The 18,523-nt window shown below is 48.1% G+C and overlaps 1 protein-coding gene across 1 annotated transcript in view; it reads right to left on the bottom strand.

Annotated features, from left to right (window-relative positions):
- Positions 1–18,523, bottom strand: part of LOC120980357 (engulfment and cell motility protein 3-like) — a 97,361-nt gene that overhangs the window by 55,937 nt on the left and 22,901 nt on the right. Inside the window, exons 4-11 of the mRNA XM_040409408.1 lie at positions 17,885–17,957; positions 17,751–17,801; positions 16,518–16,687; positions 13,437–13,536; positions 10,391–10,542; positions 8,647–8,725; positions 8,530–8,580; positions 8,331–8,453 (exon numbers count right to left, since the gene is read on the bottom strand). Coding sequence (XP_040265342.1) covers positions 8,331–8,453; positions 8,530–8,580; positions 8,647–8,725; positions 10,391–10,542; positions 13,437–13,536; positions 16,518–16,687; positions 17,751–17,801; positions 17,885–17,957 — 799 coding nt within the window. The remainder of the gene's footprint in view (positions 1–8,330; positions 8,454–8,529; positions 8,581–8,646; positions 8,726–10,390; positions 10,543–13,436; positions 13,537–16,517; positions 16,688–17,750; positions 17,802–17,884; positions 17,958–18,523) is intronic.

The raw sequence follows: 18,523 nt of genomic DNA, 5'->3' as shown, positions 1-18,523 counted from the left end.
TACATAGAAGGCATCACTACTATGTGGGGGCACTAAGGTGGCATAACTACTGTGTGGGTCAGTAAGGGAGCATTGCTGCTGTGTGGGGGTACTAAGGCACTAAACTACTGTGTTAGGGCATAAAAGGAGAGCGCTAAGGGGGCATGACTACTGTGTGGGGCACTAAGGGGGCATGACTACTGTATGGTGGCACAAAGGGGGCATGGCTATGGTGTGGGAGCGCTAAGGGGGAATAACTACTGTGTGGGGGCATAACTACTGTGTGGGGCACAACTACTGTGTGGGGGCACTAAGGGAGCATGACTGTGGGGCACCAAACGGGCATAACTACTGTGTGGGGCACAACTACTGTGTGGGGGCACTAAGGGGGCATAACTACTGTGTGGGGGCACTAAGGGAGCATAACTACTGTGTGTGGGCACTAAGGGAGCATAACTACTGTGTGGGGGCACTAAGGGAGCATAACTACTGTGTGGGGGCACTAAGGGAGCATAACTACTGTGTGGGGGCACTAAGGGAGCATAACTACTGTGTGGGGGCACTAAGGGAGCATAACTACTGTGTGGGGGCACTAAGGGAGCATAACTACTGTGTGGGGGCACTAAGGGAGCATAACTACTGTGTGGGGGCACTAAGGGAGCATAACTACTGTGTGGGGGCACTAAGGGAGCATAACTACTGTGTGGGGGCACTAAGGGAGCATAACTACTGTGTGGGGGCACTAAGGGAGCATAACTACTGTGTGGGGGCACTAAGGGAGCATAACTACTGTGTGGGGGCACTAAGGGAGCATAACTACTGTGTGGGGGCACTAAGGGAGCATAACTACTGTGTGGGGGCACTAAGGGAGCATAACTACTGTGTGGGGGCACTAAGGGAGCATAACTACTGTGTGGGGGCACTAAGGGAGCATAACTACTGTGTGGGGGCACTAAGGGGGCATAACTACTGTGTGGGGGCACTAAGGGAGCATAACTACTGTGTGGGGGCACTAAGGGAGCATAACTACTGTGTGGGGGCACTAAGGGAGCATAACTACTGTGTGGGGGCACTAAGGGAGCATAACTACTGTGTGGGGGCACTAAGGGAGCATAACTACTGTGTGGGGGCACTAAGGGAGCATAACTACTGTGTGGGGGCACTAAGGGAGCATAACTACTGTGTGGGGGCACTAAGGGAGCATAACTACTGTGTGGGGGCACTAAGGGAGCATAACTACTGTGTGGGGGCACTAAGGGAGCATAACTACTGTGTGGGGGCACTAAGGGAGCATAACTACTGTGTGGGGGCACTAAGGGAGCATAACTACTGTGTGGGGGCACTAAGGGAGCATAACTACTGTGTGGGGGCACTAAGGGAGCATAACTACTGTGTGGGGGCACTAAGGGAGCATAACTACTGTGTGGGGGCACTAAGGGAGCATAACTACTGTGTGGGGGCACTAAGGGAGCATAACTACTGTGTGGGGGCACTTAGGGAGCATAACTACTGTGTGGGGGCACTAAGGGAGCATAACTACTGTGTGGGGGCACTAAGGGAGCATAACTACTGTGTGGGGGCACTAAGGGAGCATAACTACTGTGTGGGGGCACTAAGGGAGCATAACTACTGTGTGGGGGCACTAAGGGAGCATAACTACTGTGTGGGGGCACTAAGGGAGCATAACTACTGTGTGGGGGCACTAAGGGAGCATAACTACTGTGTGGGGGCACTAAGGGAGCATAACTACTGCATGGGGCACTAAGGGAGCATAACTACTGTGTGGGGGCACTAAGGGAGCATAACTACTGTGTGGGGGCACTAAGGGAGCATAACTACTGCGTGGGGCACTAAGGGAGCATAACTACTGCGTGGGGGCATGACTACTGTGTAGGGCACTAAGGGAGCATAACTACTGCATGGGGCACTAAGGGAGCATAACTACTGTGTGGGGGCATAACTACTGTGTGGGGGCACTAAGGGAGCATAACTACTGTGTGGGGGCACTAAGGGAGCATAACTACTGTGTGGGGGCACTAAGGGAGCATAACTACTGCATGGGGCACTAAGGGAGCATAACTACTGTGTGGGGGCACTAAGGGAGCATAACTACTGTGTGGGGGCACTAAGGGAGCATAACTACTGCGTGGGGCACTAAGGGAGCATAACTACTGCGTGGGGGCATGACTACTGTGTAGGGCACTAAGGGAGCATAACTACTGCATGGGGCACTAAGGGAGCATAACTACTGTGTGGGGGCATAACTACTGTGTGGGGGCACTAAGGGAGCATAACTACTGTGTGGGGGCACTAAGGGAGCATAACTACTGTGTGGGGGCACTAAGGGAGCATAACTACTGTGTGGGGGCACTAAGGGAGCATAACTACTGTGTGGGGGCATGACTACTGTGTGGGGGCATGACTACTGTGTGGGGGCACTAAGGGGGCATGACTACTGTGTGGGGGGGCACTAAGGCAGCAGGAACCATTAAAGAAGTCTTTTTTTTATTATAATGTTTTTTGTGTCTCTATTTGGACTATGGCGGATTTGTTAGGGTTGAAGAGCCGCTGTGGAATTTGCTTTAATAAAATGGTTAAAGAAGGCTGCAGTCTTAAATAAAGTATTTTTGTGTGTTTTTTTGTTGTAGTCTTAGTAATGGAGGTATCTGACAGACACCTACATTCCTGTCACTGGGTCTTAGTGTCGGCCAGCAGTGTTTTTTCCACCCCAGGGCTGACATTATTGTCCCTCCCCCATTACCCAAAGCTCCAGGGGTGCTGGGAACAGCTGGGTTGACAGGAGAATGTGATGGTGTAGCTTCTGGGGCGGCTGGTGGTTTTCAGGTGGGAAGGGCCAATAACTGTGGACCTTCCCTTCCTGGTAATGTCAGCCCCAGCTGTCGGTATAACCTTGGCTGGTTATAGAAATAAGAGGGGGACCCCATGTCCGTTTTTGTTTATCAAAATGGGGGTAGTGTCAGCCCTGGGGTGGAGGAACACAGCTGACTGACACTAAGACCCACTGATAGTAATGGAGAGGTGTTTGTCAGACACCCCCAGTATTAACACTGCAATAAAGTGTGAAAACAAACCCCACACACGTGAAAAAAAAAACACTTTCTAAATAAGCTCTTTAACCTTTATTAAACAAATTCCACAACGGCGTTTCAAAGTAGTCCCCCGATCCCAAACAGAAAGACACGAAAAACATTACAATAAAAACAATAAGCCTTCCAAACTCATCTGGCTTCCTCCCTTACCTTCTACTGTAGCCTGATATGGCCGGAAATCAACCAGAAAAAAAAAAAAAGACATCTAATGGAGTTTCCCCTTCTATCAAGGTACTCAACACTGAAATTGCAGCACCAAGAAGGAAAAGTCATGGAATTATGGAAATCACAGGATGGACAGACATGTTAATGATATGCAAATGAAAACAAAATAATCAGTACATCTCGTTTCATTCGCACACGCACTTCAATGCCTTGCCTGCTATCAATGAGGCTACTAACGGTTGTCTGAGGAACGTTGTGCTGCACTGAAGGCACCTAGGCTCATAGATCATCATGATCTGCTGGTGGCAGCTCCCTTTGTAACTGCCGAGCAAGCACATCCTTGATGTGCTCAATGGCAGACAAGTCTGGTCATGCTGCAGGCCATGGTTGCTCACAGTAGTACGAGTAACGTGACCTCGCATCGTCCTGTTGAGAAACATCTCCTGGGTCAGTTTGGAGAAATGTCCTTCCCACTGGCTCCACAACAAAATCAATGGAACGCCGAGCTGTTAATAAAATGAAGACTAGAGGGATCCGGCCACCGTAAATTATGTCACCCCACAGCATGATCCCAGGGTTGGACCAGTGTGACGTTTCCTTGTGAAGTCCTCTTCATTGCGTTGCCCAAGTGGTCTTCAGACTAGTCTCAGAAACAAAAGCCAGACTCATTGGTGAAGAGGACAGAACTCCATTACTGTCTTGCTGTGCACCATGATAGCCTTTGAGAGCGGTGGTGTAAGTTCAGTGGACACCTGTAACTGGACGTCCAGTGTTGCGCAGACGTTGTTGTCGCCTTAGGTTTGGGATGTGGCAATTTCACTTGCAGTACAGAATGGATCACTGTGCGCCATTCTTCTAATTAGATCATCTGTCCAGAAAGGAGGTTCTCCTCTCAGCATCTCTTCCAGTCATTACAGTTCATGGTCGTTCTCCCAACTAAAGGGACACAAAACGTTGATCAGTGCTGACATCTCAGCCTAGTGATAAACCTGCCAGAGTGATAAACCAAGGCCTCTCAGGTCAAGGATCCGTCCCTTAGTTAGAGACAAATGGTGATAACTGGGACGTCAACAAACAGGAGGCATCTCACAATCATCACACACGACTTGATCCAATTTCTGAGGTTTCATGTAGCTAAAACTTTGCTGTCTTTCTGGCTTCTATGCCCCTCCCACGTGTCACAGATTGGAGCTAGGTGCCGACAATTTTAGCATCTGCAGATCTTAGCAATACCTGCAACTTCCTCAAGTTGCTTAACCTTACTGCTCGTCCTTCTTGATGCCTCATTTTCACTGTTGAGGAATGGATATTGTAAAGCTGCTTTACATAGATTGTAGATTATAATCAAATATACAATCAAATCTGCACTCCAATTCCCTCCTCCTGTACCATCAAGACATGTCACCTGCAGATTTAGTCCTAGAAGAGTAACTTTTAATTTATTCACACTGAATCTCATTTACCAAGTGTAAACCCAGACCCACTGTGATCATACACTAAGTTAAGAGAACAGACGGACTGGGCATGCTGAAATCCAATGGCCTGATTCTTCTTTTCCCCCAACATCTGCCATTGGAGGAGTGTGAGGAGGACCCCCATACACATAACATGATCATCTCAGCCCTCTTAAGTATGGCCAACTTAAGGGTGTGTATATCATCCTTTTCCATAGACGGTATTACATTTTATGTCATATATTGTGCCATACTTCATCCTTAATGTTCACGGTCGAGGCCCCTGCACTGAACCCCTTATAACCAGGGGCCATTCACTGTACGAGGACTGCAGCGTAACACATTATAGGAGGAACGCTCTGCACTGTATGCACCTCCCATCCATGGACTATGTATGGTACGTGGATAGAAAAGAGGGGGTTAGTCAGCACATATCAGTGCACAGGTGAATGTCGCCATGGCTGAAAGCACAAAAGCAAAAAACAAACAATGCAGCAGCGCTCCGCAAACAAATAACAAAGTAAGCACCATAGTGCCGTACTCACTATAGGAAATGTACTAATGCTAAGTTATAAATGAGATTCTTGGCAAATACGTTTTGTACCAAATTATTTGTGCCTGTCCGCCACGTCAAGGCGATCTCACAAGAATCTCACATGTATACAATAAGCACAGCATTGGTACATTTTCTATAGTGAAAAACCAAAGGAATTCCGGAAAACCCCTTTAAAAATTGGAGAAAGTCGGTTATTCCTCCTTCCCAATGGCCATAGTATCCAAGTGTGTCCTGCAATCTCATTGTGGGGCGCCATTCAGTCAGAGGAAGCCCCCCTCTGAATGACCTCTCAGATGCCATGGTTGCCATTGCCTATGGCATCTGAGGGTTGAATTGTCTCAGATCATGGACAATGCCGGCAGATGTCTAGAACGGCAGGCACACGCTGGCTATGGCATTGGCTTAGAGTGGGCACCATCTTAAAAGACTTGATATCTAGCTGTCGAGTGATCATTAATGAGATCATCTGACGAGAAGAATACGCTCCACAGGTCGGAGGCAGCGTAAAAGTGTAAGTGGATTGAAAAGTGTCTAATGTTACGTACACAAGAAGATTGGAGACGACTTTGGAGCCAAAGCCAAAAATGGATTTGAAAGGAATTGGAAACAGAAAGGACTTTTACTTCTCCTTCCGACTGGATCCACTTCTGGCAAAAAAAAAACTGCAGGAAAATCTGCTTAAAAAAAAACCAACTCTAAAGGCATCTCCAGAACATACAGTGTGTCAGTATACATACAGTATAGAACATACAGTGGGTCAGTATACATATAGAACATAGTGTGTCAGTATACATATAGAACATACAGCGGGTCAGTATACATATAGTATAGAACATACAGCGGGTCAGTATACATATAGAACATACAGCGGGTCAGTATACATATAGAACATACATTGTGTCAGTATACATATAGTATAGAACATACGGTGGGTCGGTATACATATAGAACATACAGTGGGTCGGTATACATATAGTATAGAACACACGGTGGGTCAGTATACATATAGAACATACAGTGGGTCAGTATACATATAGAACATACAGTGGGTCAGTATACATATAGTCTAGAACATACAGTGGGTCAGTATACATATAGTATAGAACATACAGTGTGTCAGTATACATATAGTATAGAACATACAGTGGGTCGGTATACATATAGTATAGAACATACAGTGGGTCAGTATACATATAGAACACACAGCGGGTCAGTATACATATAGTATAGAACATACAGTGGGTCAGTATACATATAGTCTAGAACATACGGTGGGTCGGTATACATATAGTCTAGAACAGGGGTGCACAACCTTTTTTGGTTGGGGGCCACATTGTTAACCTGAACCAATTCCAAGGGCCGAAAATAAACTTTAAAGGGGTATTACCAAGTGAAATACTATATTTAAGGCATATTGAACATACAGTATATATTATAAATGTCTAGTTACACTTCCAGGACTCCCATCTAATGGGACAATATATTAAAGTTTCATGTGAGCAGCCACAAGACATAGACATACATGTCTGCTACCAGGTGGTTGGGGGCCGCATAGAATGGTATTGAGGGCCGCATGTGGCCCCCGGGCAGCAGGTTGTGCACCCCTGGTCTAGAACATACAGTGGGTCGGTATACATATAGAACACACAGCGGGTCAGTATACATATAGTATAGAACATACAGCGGGTCAGTATACATATAGGACATGCAGTGGGTCAGTATACATATAGAACATACAGCGGGTCGGTATACATATAGTATAGAACATGCAGTGGGTCAGTATACATATAGAACATACAGTGGGTCGGTATACATATAGAACATACAGTGGGTCGGTATACATATAGTCTAGAACATACAGCGGGTCGGTATACATATAGAACATACGGTGGGTCAGTATACATATAGTCTAGAACATACAGTGGGTCGGTATACATATAGTATAGAACATACGGCGGGTCGGTATACATATAGAACACGCAGCGGGTCAGTATACATATAGTATAGAACATGCAGCGGGTCGGTATACATATAGTATAGAACATACAGCGGGTCAGTATACATATAGTATAGAACATGCAGCGGGTCAGTATACATATAGAACATACAGTGGGTCAGTATACATATAGTATAGAACATACAGCGGGTCAGTATACATATAGAACATACAGCGGGTCAGTATACATATAGAACATACATTGTGTCAGTATACATATAGTATAGAACATGCAGCGGGTCAGTATACATATAGGACATGCAGTGTGTCAGTATACATATAGAACATACAGTGGGTCGGTATACATATAGAACATACAGTGGGTCAGTATACATATAGTATAGAACATACGGCGGGTCGGTATACATATAGTATAGAACATACGGTGTGTCAGTATACATATAGAACATACAGTGGGTCGGTATACATATAGAACATACAGTGGGTCAGTATACATATAGTATAGAACATACTGCGGGTCAGTATACATATAGTATAGAACATGCAGCGGGTCGGTATACATATAGTATAGAACATACAGCGGGTCAGTATACATATAGTATAGAACATGCAGCGGGTCGGTATACATATAGGACATGCAGTGGGTCAGTATACATATAGAACACGCAGCGGGTCAGTATACATATAGAACATACAACGGGTCGGTATACATATAGAACATACAGCAGGTAAGTATACATATAGAACATACGGTGGGTCAGTATACATATAGTATAGAACATACAGCGGGTCGGTATACATATAGAACATACAACGGGTCGGTATACATATAGAACATACAGCAGGTAAGTATACATATAGAACATACGGTGGGTCAGTATACATATAGTATAGAACATACAGCGGGTCGGTATACATATAGAACATACAGCGGGTCGGTATACATATAGAACATACAGTGGGTCAGTATACATATAGAACACACAGCGGGTCGGTATACATATAGTATAGAACATGCAGCGGGTCAGTATACATATAGAACATACAGCAGGTAAGTATACATATAGTATAGAACACGCAGCGGGTAAGTATAGTTAACATGGTCTTACGGTGTCGTTTGGGTCCATGGCCATCCTCATCCGACTCTCCAATAGGCCCAGACTGAGGGACTGCAGCACGTACAGGTAGTGACGCATTTCATCCCCCAGTTGTGGCCAGCTGTGGATTATGTTCTGAAAGACATGACACGTGGGTCCTGGCGTGTGCCAAGCATACTACACCCAGGCCTCCCACACCTCCATCTCTCACCTTGTGGATAAACTGCCGCATGTTCTTTTTCCATAGATAATCCAGCATTTCCTGAAGAAGGAGACAATCAGCAAGAGAAGAGAAGCATGCGGACCCTACACCGGACTGATGTCTTACCACTCGCTCTTGTCCCCCGACTTTCTGTAGTAAGGCCACAATGAGCGCCATCACTTTAATCTGAGTCTCCTGAGCCGGTCTGCAGGAAAACATGAAACCCTGAGCACATGGACGTATGTCCGTAACAGTCTGCCCCGCCATCCGTCTCAGGGGTCACGGCCATGATCTGTACTAGACTATCACTGGCGATGAGTGAGGGCCGATCCTTTAAGGTGGGCCGTGTCATTCAGCTGCTGGAAGGGGCTGCGGCCTCTGACATCATGTCCATTAGTCACATAACTTATGTGCATCTCAATCCCATTCAAGTGAATGAAATACCAAGAACAACCACTATACAAAGTATGGCGCTGTGCTTGGCATGATGTGAAAAAGCTGCAGCACCCTTCTGAGCACCCCGGCCCATTTAGGCCCCTTTCACACGAACAATACGGATTTGGTCCAGATGCCTTCAGGGTGCGTTCAGTGAAACTCGCACCATTTTGCAAGCAAGTTCAGTCAGTTTAGTCTGCGTTTGCGTTCAGTTTTTTCCACGCGGGTGCAATGCGTTTTGATAAGTTTTTCACGCACGTGATAAAAAAAACTGAAGGTTTAAAACATCTCTTAGCAACCATCAGTGAAAGACGTATTGCATCCGCACTTGCGGATGCGATACGTTTTTCACTGAAGCTCCATTTACTTCTATGGGGCCAGGGCTGCATGCGTGAAAAACGCTGAATATACCGTAGAACATGCTGCGATTTTCACGCAACGAAGAACTGATGTGTGAAAAAAAAAAAAATTCTCATGTACACAGACCCATTGAAAAAAATGGGTCGGGATTCAGTGCGGGTGCTTTGCGTTCGCGTCACACATTGCACCTGCGCAGAAAACTCGCTAGTGTGAAAGGGGCCTTAAAGGGAATGTGTGACTAAAACAGTTTTCTGGCAGATAGCAGCACATATCCTTTTCAGATAATCCAATATTTTTTTTCTGTTTATTCTATTCTATGAACACGATTATGGGGGCGGCCATCTTGTTTATAACAACTTTTAGAAAGCAGTAAGAAAATGTCTTTACTGCAGCTACATGGGCCATAGACCAAGGTGCTATTATTACAGACAGGATTAGGGTGACAGATAAGCAGGTAACCACAGTAAAGGGATCTGTACAGACTAAGAAGAGGCGCTGATTATTAGGCTTAAAGGGAACCCGTCATCAACTTGATGCTGACCTCACTGCTGACCTCACTGAGGGCAGCATAAAATAGTGACCGAGATGCTGATGTCAGCGCTGTGTCTGTCATCAGCTAAAAGTCAGCGGTTGCTGAGAACCAGCATCACAATCATTGCAGCTCAGGCCTTGAGAAGAGTCCCATCTACCTGAGAAGAGTCCTGGATATTATAATCTCCTGCTCTCCTCCACCATCTGCTGATGATTGGCAGTTCTCTCCTAGAGAGAAAGGGAGACAACTAGGTAGAAGCCGGTCAGTCCTCAGCAGGTGGGCAGGAGATCAGGAATGACCAGGACTCTTCTCAGGTGGCCAGGACTCTTCTCAGGTGGCCAGGACTCTTCTCAGGTGGCCAGGACTCTTCTCAGGTGGCCAGGACTCTTATCCAGGCCCAGTCTGCAATGATTGTTAATGACAGACCGCTGAAATCCACTCCCCTGTCTCTACTTTATTCTGCCCTTAGTATGTGCGAGAATACTTTGCTTCTGGCAGCCAGGAGCCCGTCCCATTTTTATGTCCATAAAATAAAGAACTTACAGCTGTAGAAGGGTGAGCAGTCTGTCCAGAGGAACCTCTACTCGCACCATGTCCGCCAGCTTAGTGTTACTCTGAACCACACTCTCCAGGATGATGAGAGCGAGCTGAGTGATCTCCAGCAGCATCAGATTCATGGTCACGAAGGTCACAACCTGGAAAATACAAAGGCCTGGAGATAACGCGGGTACACATCACTGGGATAAGGTAACGTGGGTACACATCACTGGGATAAGGTAACGCGGGTACACATCACTGGGATAAGGTAACGCGGGTACACATCACTGGGATAAGGTAACGCGGGTACACATCACTGGGATAAGGTAACACGGGTACACATCACTGGGATAAGGTAACACGGGTACACATCACTGGGATAAGGTAACACGGGTACACATCACTGGGATAAGGTAACACGGGTACACATCACTGGGATAAGGTAATGCGGGTACACATCACTGGGATAAGGTAACGCGGGTACACATCACTGGGATAAGGTAACGCGGGTACACATCACTGGGATAAGGTAACGTGGGTACACATCACTGGGATAAGGTAACACGGGTACACATCACTGGGATAAGGTAACGCGGGTACACATCACTGGGATAAGGTAACGCGGGTACACATCACTGGGATAAGGTAATGCGGGTACACATCACTGGGATAAGGTAATGCGGGTACACATCACTGGGATAAGGTAACGCGGGTACACATCACTGGGATAAGGTAACGTGGGTACACATCACTGGGATAAGGTAACGCGTGTACACATCACTGGGATAAGGTAACGCGGGTACACATCACTGGGATAAGCTAACGCGGGTACACATCACTGGGATAAGCTAACGCGGGTACACATCACTGGGATAAGGTAACGCGGGTACACATCACTGGGATAAGGCAACGCGGGTACACATCACTGGGATAAGGTAATGCGGGTACACATCAGTGGGATAAGGGAACACATGTACACATCAGTGGGATAAGGTAACGCGGGTACACATCACTGGGATAAGGTAACGCGGGTACACATCACTGGGATAAGGTAACGCGGGTACACATCACTGGGATAAGCTCCAGCAGGCAGCTGTTATAGATCCACTCCTATGGACGTCTCCTGCAGCGTCTTGATACCAACCAAAAACTTCAATATACGGCACCAATTCCTTCACAAGACAAAAAGACACATAACGCAATACCCAAGTGGTAAAAGTAAGTATCCAATTTATTGTACTTACAAAGTCCATGTGATAAAAGACATTTCATAAAATCACACCCGACCCGGGTTTCGCCTTGGGCTTCGTCAGGGGTTGAGGAACTGAATTCCCTCAGACTCAGTGTTAAATATCCTTCCTAAATTGCTCTAGGACAACACCCAACTTCCGATTGGTCCGGAGGGCGGGTGACATGCATTAAATCCAAACAACACTAAAAACATCCATAATACAAAAATCATACACAATATCAGATAAAAAACAAATTGCAAACATTATCCACATGCGCTTCGCATGGGCAATACAAAACAATTCTAATATGACAGAGTTTACACAAACTGTGCAGCCTGCGATTATGACCTGCAAGCTGCCTTAATATCCCCCTCTATGCTGAGGCCGTGTGGTAGGAGGGGCCCCTCTCATATATCCACTCTGTCTAACAGGGTCTCCCCCTCTCCAGTGTCTCCGCACCATGTGAACACATCCCGATGGATGCGGGATCCATTTTCTTTATTAGGGTACAAAAGGGATCCCGCATCCATCGGGATGTGTTCACATGGTGCGGCTTTTGCATAGGATGTAAAAATAGGGCCAAGGAAGACAAGAAAAACATCAATACGAGTATGGTGACGTCAACAACAAAACATAAGGAGTGTAAAATAAAAGGGAATCTGTCATGTGAAACAGCGGGGGTAATCTACTTGTTAGAGCGCCCCTGCAAGACACAATATATAGGTCGTACTCTAAGAAAATTAAAAATCCGCATTGCTGAACACGTCCGAAACATTAAGAAGGGTCTGGAGACCCACAGTGTTTCGGCGCATTATAAAAAAGTGCACCAGAAAAATCCGAGCGGTTTAAGATTCTGTGGCGTTGAACTGGTGCGGAGACACTGGAGAGGGGGAGACCCTGTTAGACAGAGTGGATATATGAGAGGGGCCCCTCCTACCACACGGCCTCAGCATAGAAGGGGATATTAAGGCAGCTTGCAGGTCATAATCGCAGGCGGCACAGTTTGTGTAAACTCTGTCATATTAGAATTGTTTTGTATTGCCCATGCGAAGCGCATGTGGATAATGTTTGCAATTTGTTTTTTATCTGATATTGTGTATGATTTTTGTATTATGGATGTTTTTAGTGTTGTTTGGATTTAATGCATGTCACCCGCCCTCCGGACCAATCGGAAGTTGGGTGTTGTCCTAGAGCAATTTAGGAAGGATATTTAACACTGAGTCTGAGGGAATTCAGTTCCTCAACCCCTGACGAAGCCCAAGGCGAAACCCGGGTCGGGTGTGATTTTATGAAATGTCTTTTATCACATGGACTTTGTAAGTACAATAAATTGGATACTTACTTTTACCACTTGGGTATTGCGTTATGTGTCTTTTTGTCTTGTGAAGGAATTGGTGCCGTATATTGAAGTTTTCGGTTGGTATCAAGACGCTGCAGGAGACGTCCATAGGAGTGGATCTATAACAGCTGCCTGCTGGAGCGTGTGCTGAAGTCTGCATTGTGTCTATTACTGCTGGTATCAGCGCCGTCCCTGCAACTACTTGTGGATTTGACTGTTTTAAGGAGACTGAACCTAATCCTGGATAAGGGTTCCGCTGCTTATTTGTGACTAAGCATCTAGCCCCCCCCCCCCCCCCTTTTTTCTATCACTGGGATAAGGTAACACGTGTACACATCACTGGGATAGGATAAGACGTGTACACATCACTGGGATAGGATAAGACGTGTACACATCACTGGGATAGGATAAGACGTGTACACATCACTGTCAGGTGTACATGTCATGGTGGTTCACACTGTGTCATGTAATTCACATGTACCTTTTGTATAAATGTGGTACTGAACGTCTCCCATGACACAAAGCCATGTTCCATTAGCTCAGAGATGGCCCTCAGGGTGTGCGACATCACCTCTCCACGCCTGCCAAGACAATGACAAGAAAAGAATCAGCCCTGGGCCACAATGCAAGATATTTCTCTGTATTCCTGACTGCCTCCAATTTGATGTGTATTGTCCTAACTGAGGGGTTTCAAACAGAAATGCTGGCAGCACTCATACAACCTCTGGATATGACGCTGAGCACTGACAGGCTGACCCCCATCCCTGTAACCTCTGCAGCAATGCTGGCAGCACTCATACAACCTCTGGATATGACGCTGAGCACTGACAGGCTGACCCCCCATCCCTGTAACCTCTGCAGCAATGCTGTCAGCACTCATACAACCTCTGGATATGACGCTGAGCACTGACAGGCTGACCCCCCACCCCTGTAACCTCTGCAGCAATGCTGGCAGCACTCATACAACCTCTGGATATGTTGCTGAGCACTGACAGGCTGACCCCCCCACCCCTGTAACCTCTGCAGCAATGCTGGCAGCACTCATACAACCTCTGGATATGTTGCTGAGCACTGACAGGCTGACCCCCCCACCCCTGTAACCTCTGCAGCAATGCTGGCAGCACTCATACAACCTCTGGATATGACGCTGAGCACTGACAGGCTGACCCCCCCACCCCTGTAACCTCTGCAGCAATGCTGGCAGCACTCATACAACCTCTGGATATGACGCTGAGCACTGACAGGCTGACCCCCCCACCCCTGTAATCTCTGCAGAAATGCTGGCAGCACTCATACAACCTCTGGATATGACGCTGAGCACTGACAGGCTGACCCCCCACCCCTGTAACCTCTGCAGCAATGCTGGCTGCACTCTTACAACCTCTGGATATGACGCTGAGCACTGACAGGCTGACCCCCCACCCCTGTAACCTCTGCAGCAATGCTGGCAGCACTCATACAACCTCTGGATATGACGCTGAGCACTGACAGGCTGACCCCCCACCCCTGTAACCTCTGCAGCAATGCTGGCTGCACTCATACAACCTCTGGATATGATGCTGAGCACTGACAGGCTGACCCCCCACCCCTGTAACCTCTGCAGCAATGCTGGCTGCACTTATACAACCTCTGGATATGACGCTGAGCACTGACAGGCTGACCCCCCACCCCTGTAACCTCTGCAGCAATGCTGGCAGCACTCATACAACCTCTGGATATGATGCTGAGCACTAACAGGCTGACCCCCCCACCTTTGTAATCTCTGCAGCAATGCTGGCAGCACTCATACAACCTCTGGATATGACGCTGAGCACTGACAGGCGGACCCCCCCATCCCTGTAACCTCTGCAGCAATGCTGGCAGCACTCATACAACCTCTGGATATGACGCTGAGCACTGACAGGCTGACCCCCCACCCCTGTAACCTCTGCAGCAATGCTGGCAGCACTCATACAACCTCTGGATATGACGCTGAGCACTGACAGGCTGACCCCCCACCCCTGTAACCTCTGCAGCAATGCTGGCAGCACTCGTACAACCTCTGGATATGACGCTGAGCACTGACAGGCTGACCCCCACCCCTGTAACCTCTGCAGCAATGCTGGCAGCACTCATACAACCTCTGGATATGACGCTGAGCACTGACAGGCTGACCCCCCACCCCTGTAACCTCTGCAGCAATGCTGGCAGCACTCATACAACCTCTGGATATGACGCTGAGCACTGACAGGCTGACCCCCCACCCCTGTAACCTCTGCAGCAATGCTGGCAGCACTCGTACAACCTCTGGATATGACGCTGAGCACTGACAGGCTGACCCCCCCACCCCTGTAACCTCTGCAGCAATGCTGGCAGCACTCATACAACCTCTGGATATGACGCTGAGCACTGACAGGCTGACCCCCCACCCCTGTAACCTCTGCAGCAATGCTGGCAGCACTCGTACAACCTCTGGATATGACGCTGAGCACTGACAGGCTGACCCCCCACCCCTGTAACCTCTGCAGCAATGCTGGCAGCACTCGTACAACCTCTGGATATGACGCTGAGCACTGACAGGCTGACCCCCCACCCCTGTAACCTCTGCAGCAATGCTGGCAGCACTCGAAAAACCTCTGGATATGAAGCTGGATATGATTAGCTGCGTCAATGTCAGACTGGGTGGTAACATCACAGGTCGGGAGAAGAAGGAGCAGGGAGCTGGCGCCAGAAGCAGGTAAGTCATCCTCCCTTTACAGATCTGGCAGAATGGGGGGTTTTGCCAAAACTCCTCCTTTATGGGTGGAGATCTGCGATGGGAGTAATAGTGGCGCACGGATCCGCACACCATAAGGGATGAAGAAACCCCTGAATGTCTGCTCAAGAACTTAAAATCGGAAGAGCATTCTCTAGAAGACATCTCTGGCTGTCCCGGGGACAAGGAGCCATAGACCACCCCGCACCTCAAAAAAGGAGGGAACCTTCACTTTTTGAGGGAAACATTAAACTGGGGTAAAGGAAAACTGGTTTTGTTGCCCATAACAACCAATCAGATTCCACAGTTCATTTTACAAAGAAACTCTGACACATGAAAGGTGGACTCTGATTGGCTGCTCATTGTCCGCTTTACTTCCTGTGGGGGGGCTCCTCATTCATGATAAAGGACGGCTAAGGAGGGGAGAGGCCGCTTTACCGGATGCCACCCAAACCATATATGAAAGTTTCAGCTCTTTCTAGGTGATGCTGTGTCGCTCCAAGATCGACCAGGAGGCATTAAATGGGGTGTTGGGGTGAAAGTGCCTCATAACAAATGTGTGTGCCAAGACTTGACAGCTGGGATACGTTCGCTTCTGGGGGCCACAATTCAAACAATTGGAGGTGTTGTCCATTCTGCATCTGCAGATGGGGGCGACCTACGCAATGTGCAAACCCTTAACTATCGTTTCTAAAAATGTCTGACAATAAGCAGCACCAGAGGAGTCCGGCGGCCGCTTATCTCTTGAGATCAGGGGATCGGGATCCCCGCAGGGACTTCCCTGATATCTTCTCCATCAGGGACATGACCGCCATCACTCATCCTTACTCCTCTTCTTCTTCCACCGTGCGGGACAGAAGGCAGAGGCCGTCCCGACTGATGAACTCCTGAGCGAATGTGACGTCACTGGAGAGCGCGGCCAGCTTCTTCAGAGACTCGGAGCGGACGTCCACATTCTGGCTCTGAACCCCCTGACACAGGCTGCCGGCCTCCTTATCCTGGAGAAGAAGACGACCCATAGTCAGAGCAGCAGGTTGTGGAATCAGCTCTGCTGTGCGGTGTAGTATTGAGGATCTGTCAGCTCTGCTGTGTAGTACAGAGCATCTGTCAGCTCTGCTGTGTGGTGTAGTATAGAGGATATGTCAGCTCTGCTGTGCGGTGTAGTATAGAGGATATGTCGGCTCTGCTGTGCGGTGTAGTATTGAGGATCTGTCAGCTCTGCTGTGTGGTGTAGTATAGAGGATCTGTCAGCTCTGCTGTGTGGTGTAGTATAGAGGATATGTCAGCTCTGCTGTGCGGTGTAGTATAGAGGATCTGTCAGCTCTGCTGTGTAGTATAGAGGATCTGTCAGCTCTGCTGTGTGGTGTAGTATAGAGGATCTGTCAGCTCTGCTGTGTAGTATTGAGGATCTGTCAGCTCTGCTGAGTGGTGTAGTATTGAGGATCTGTCAGCTCTGCTGTGTGGTGTAGTATAGAGGATATGTCAGCTCTGCTGTGCGGTGTAGTATAGAGGATCTGTCAGCTCTGCTGTGTAGTATAGAGGATCTGTCAGCTCTGCTGTGTGGTGTAGTATAGAGGATCTGTCAGCTCTGCTGTGTAGTATAGAGGATCTGTCAGCTCTGCTGTGTAGTATAGAGGATCTGTCAGCTCTGCTGTGTAGTATAGAGGATCTGTCAGCTCTGCTGTGTAGTATAGAGGATCTGTCAGCTCTGCTGTGTAGTATAGAGGATCTGTCAGCTCTGCTGTGTAGTATAGAGGATCTGTCAGCTCTCCTGTGTGGTGTAGTATAGAGGATCTGTCGGCTCTCCTGTGTGGTGTAGTATAGAGGATATGTCGGCACTGCTGTGTGGTGTAGTATAGAGGATCTGTCAGCTCTGCTGTGTGGTGTAGTATAGAGGATCTGTCGGCTCTCCTGTGTGGTGTAGTATAGAGGATATGTCGGCTCTCCTGTGTGGTGTAGTATAGAGGATCTGTCGGCTCTCCTGTGTGGTGTAGTATAGAGGATCTGTCGGCTCTCCTGTGTGGTGTAGTGTATTGTTGCAGACAGATCCTGCCATCTTACCGGAGCAGTGGTCAGCTTCAGGATGCTGCCGTTCTTTATTTCCATCCTGTTCTGTGGATAGAGAAAGATGAGGGTCAGGTTTTAGAGCTTGGTCAGAGAACCCAGTGGTTGGCAGCAGTCTGCCCAGTACGCACCAGTTCGGTGATGTAGGTCTGAAGGCCGTCCACGTATTGCAGGGCGTACTGCTCAGCATTACTGATGTTCCACCTACAGAAGACAAGAAGATGGTCAGGCTCATGTATGTGATGGAGTCGGCACCCCCTTGTGTCCTCTGGGGATTTTACATGGCGCGCCCCCTTGTGTTCTCAGGAGATTTTACATGGCGGCGCCCCCTTGTGTCCTCTGGGGATTTTACATGGCGCGCCCCCTTGTGTTCTCAGGAGATTTTACATGGCGGTGCCCCCTTGTGTTCTCTGGGGATTTTACATTGCGGCGCTCCCTTGTGTACATCGGGGATTTTACATGGCGGCGCCCCCTTGTGTTCTCTGGGGATTTTACATGGTGGCGCCCCCTTGTGTTCTCTGGGGATTTTACATGGCGGCGCCCCCTTGTTTTCTCTGGGGATTTTAAATGGCGGCGCCCCCTTGTGTTCTCTGGGGATTTTACATGGCGGCGCCCCCCTGTGTACACCGGGGATTTTACATGGCAGCGCCCCCTTGTGTTCTCAGGAGATTTTACATGGCGGCGCCCCCTTGTGTACAGCGGGGATTTTACATGGCGGTGCCCCCTTGTGTTCTCCGGGGACTTTACATGGCGGCGCCCCCCTGTGTACA

The sequence above is a fragment of the Bufo bufo genome, chromosome 10 (assembly GCF_905171765.1).
Source record: "Bufo bufo chromosome 10, aBufBuf1.1, whole genome shotgun sequence".
Lineage (NCBI taxonomy): Eukaryota > Metazoa > Chordata > Amphibia > Anura > Bufonidae > Bufo > Bufo bufo.
This window is presented reverse-complemented; position numbering and strand designations above follow the sequence as displayed.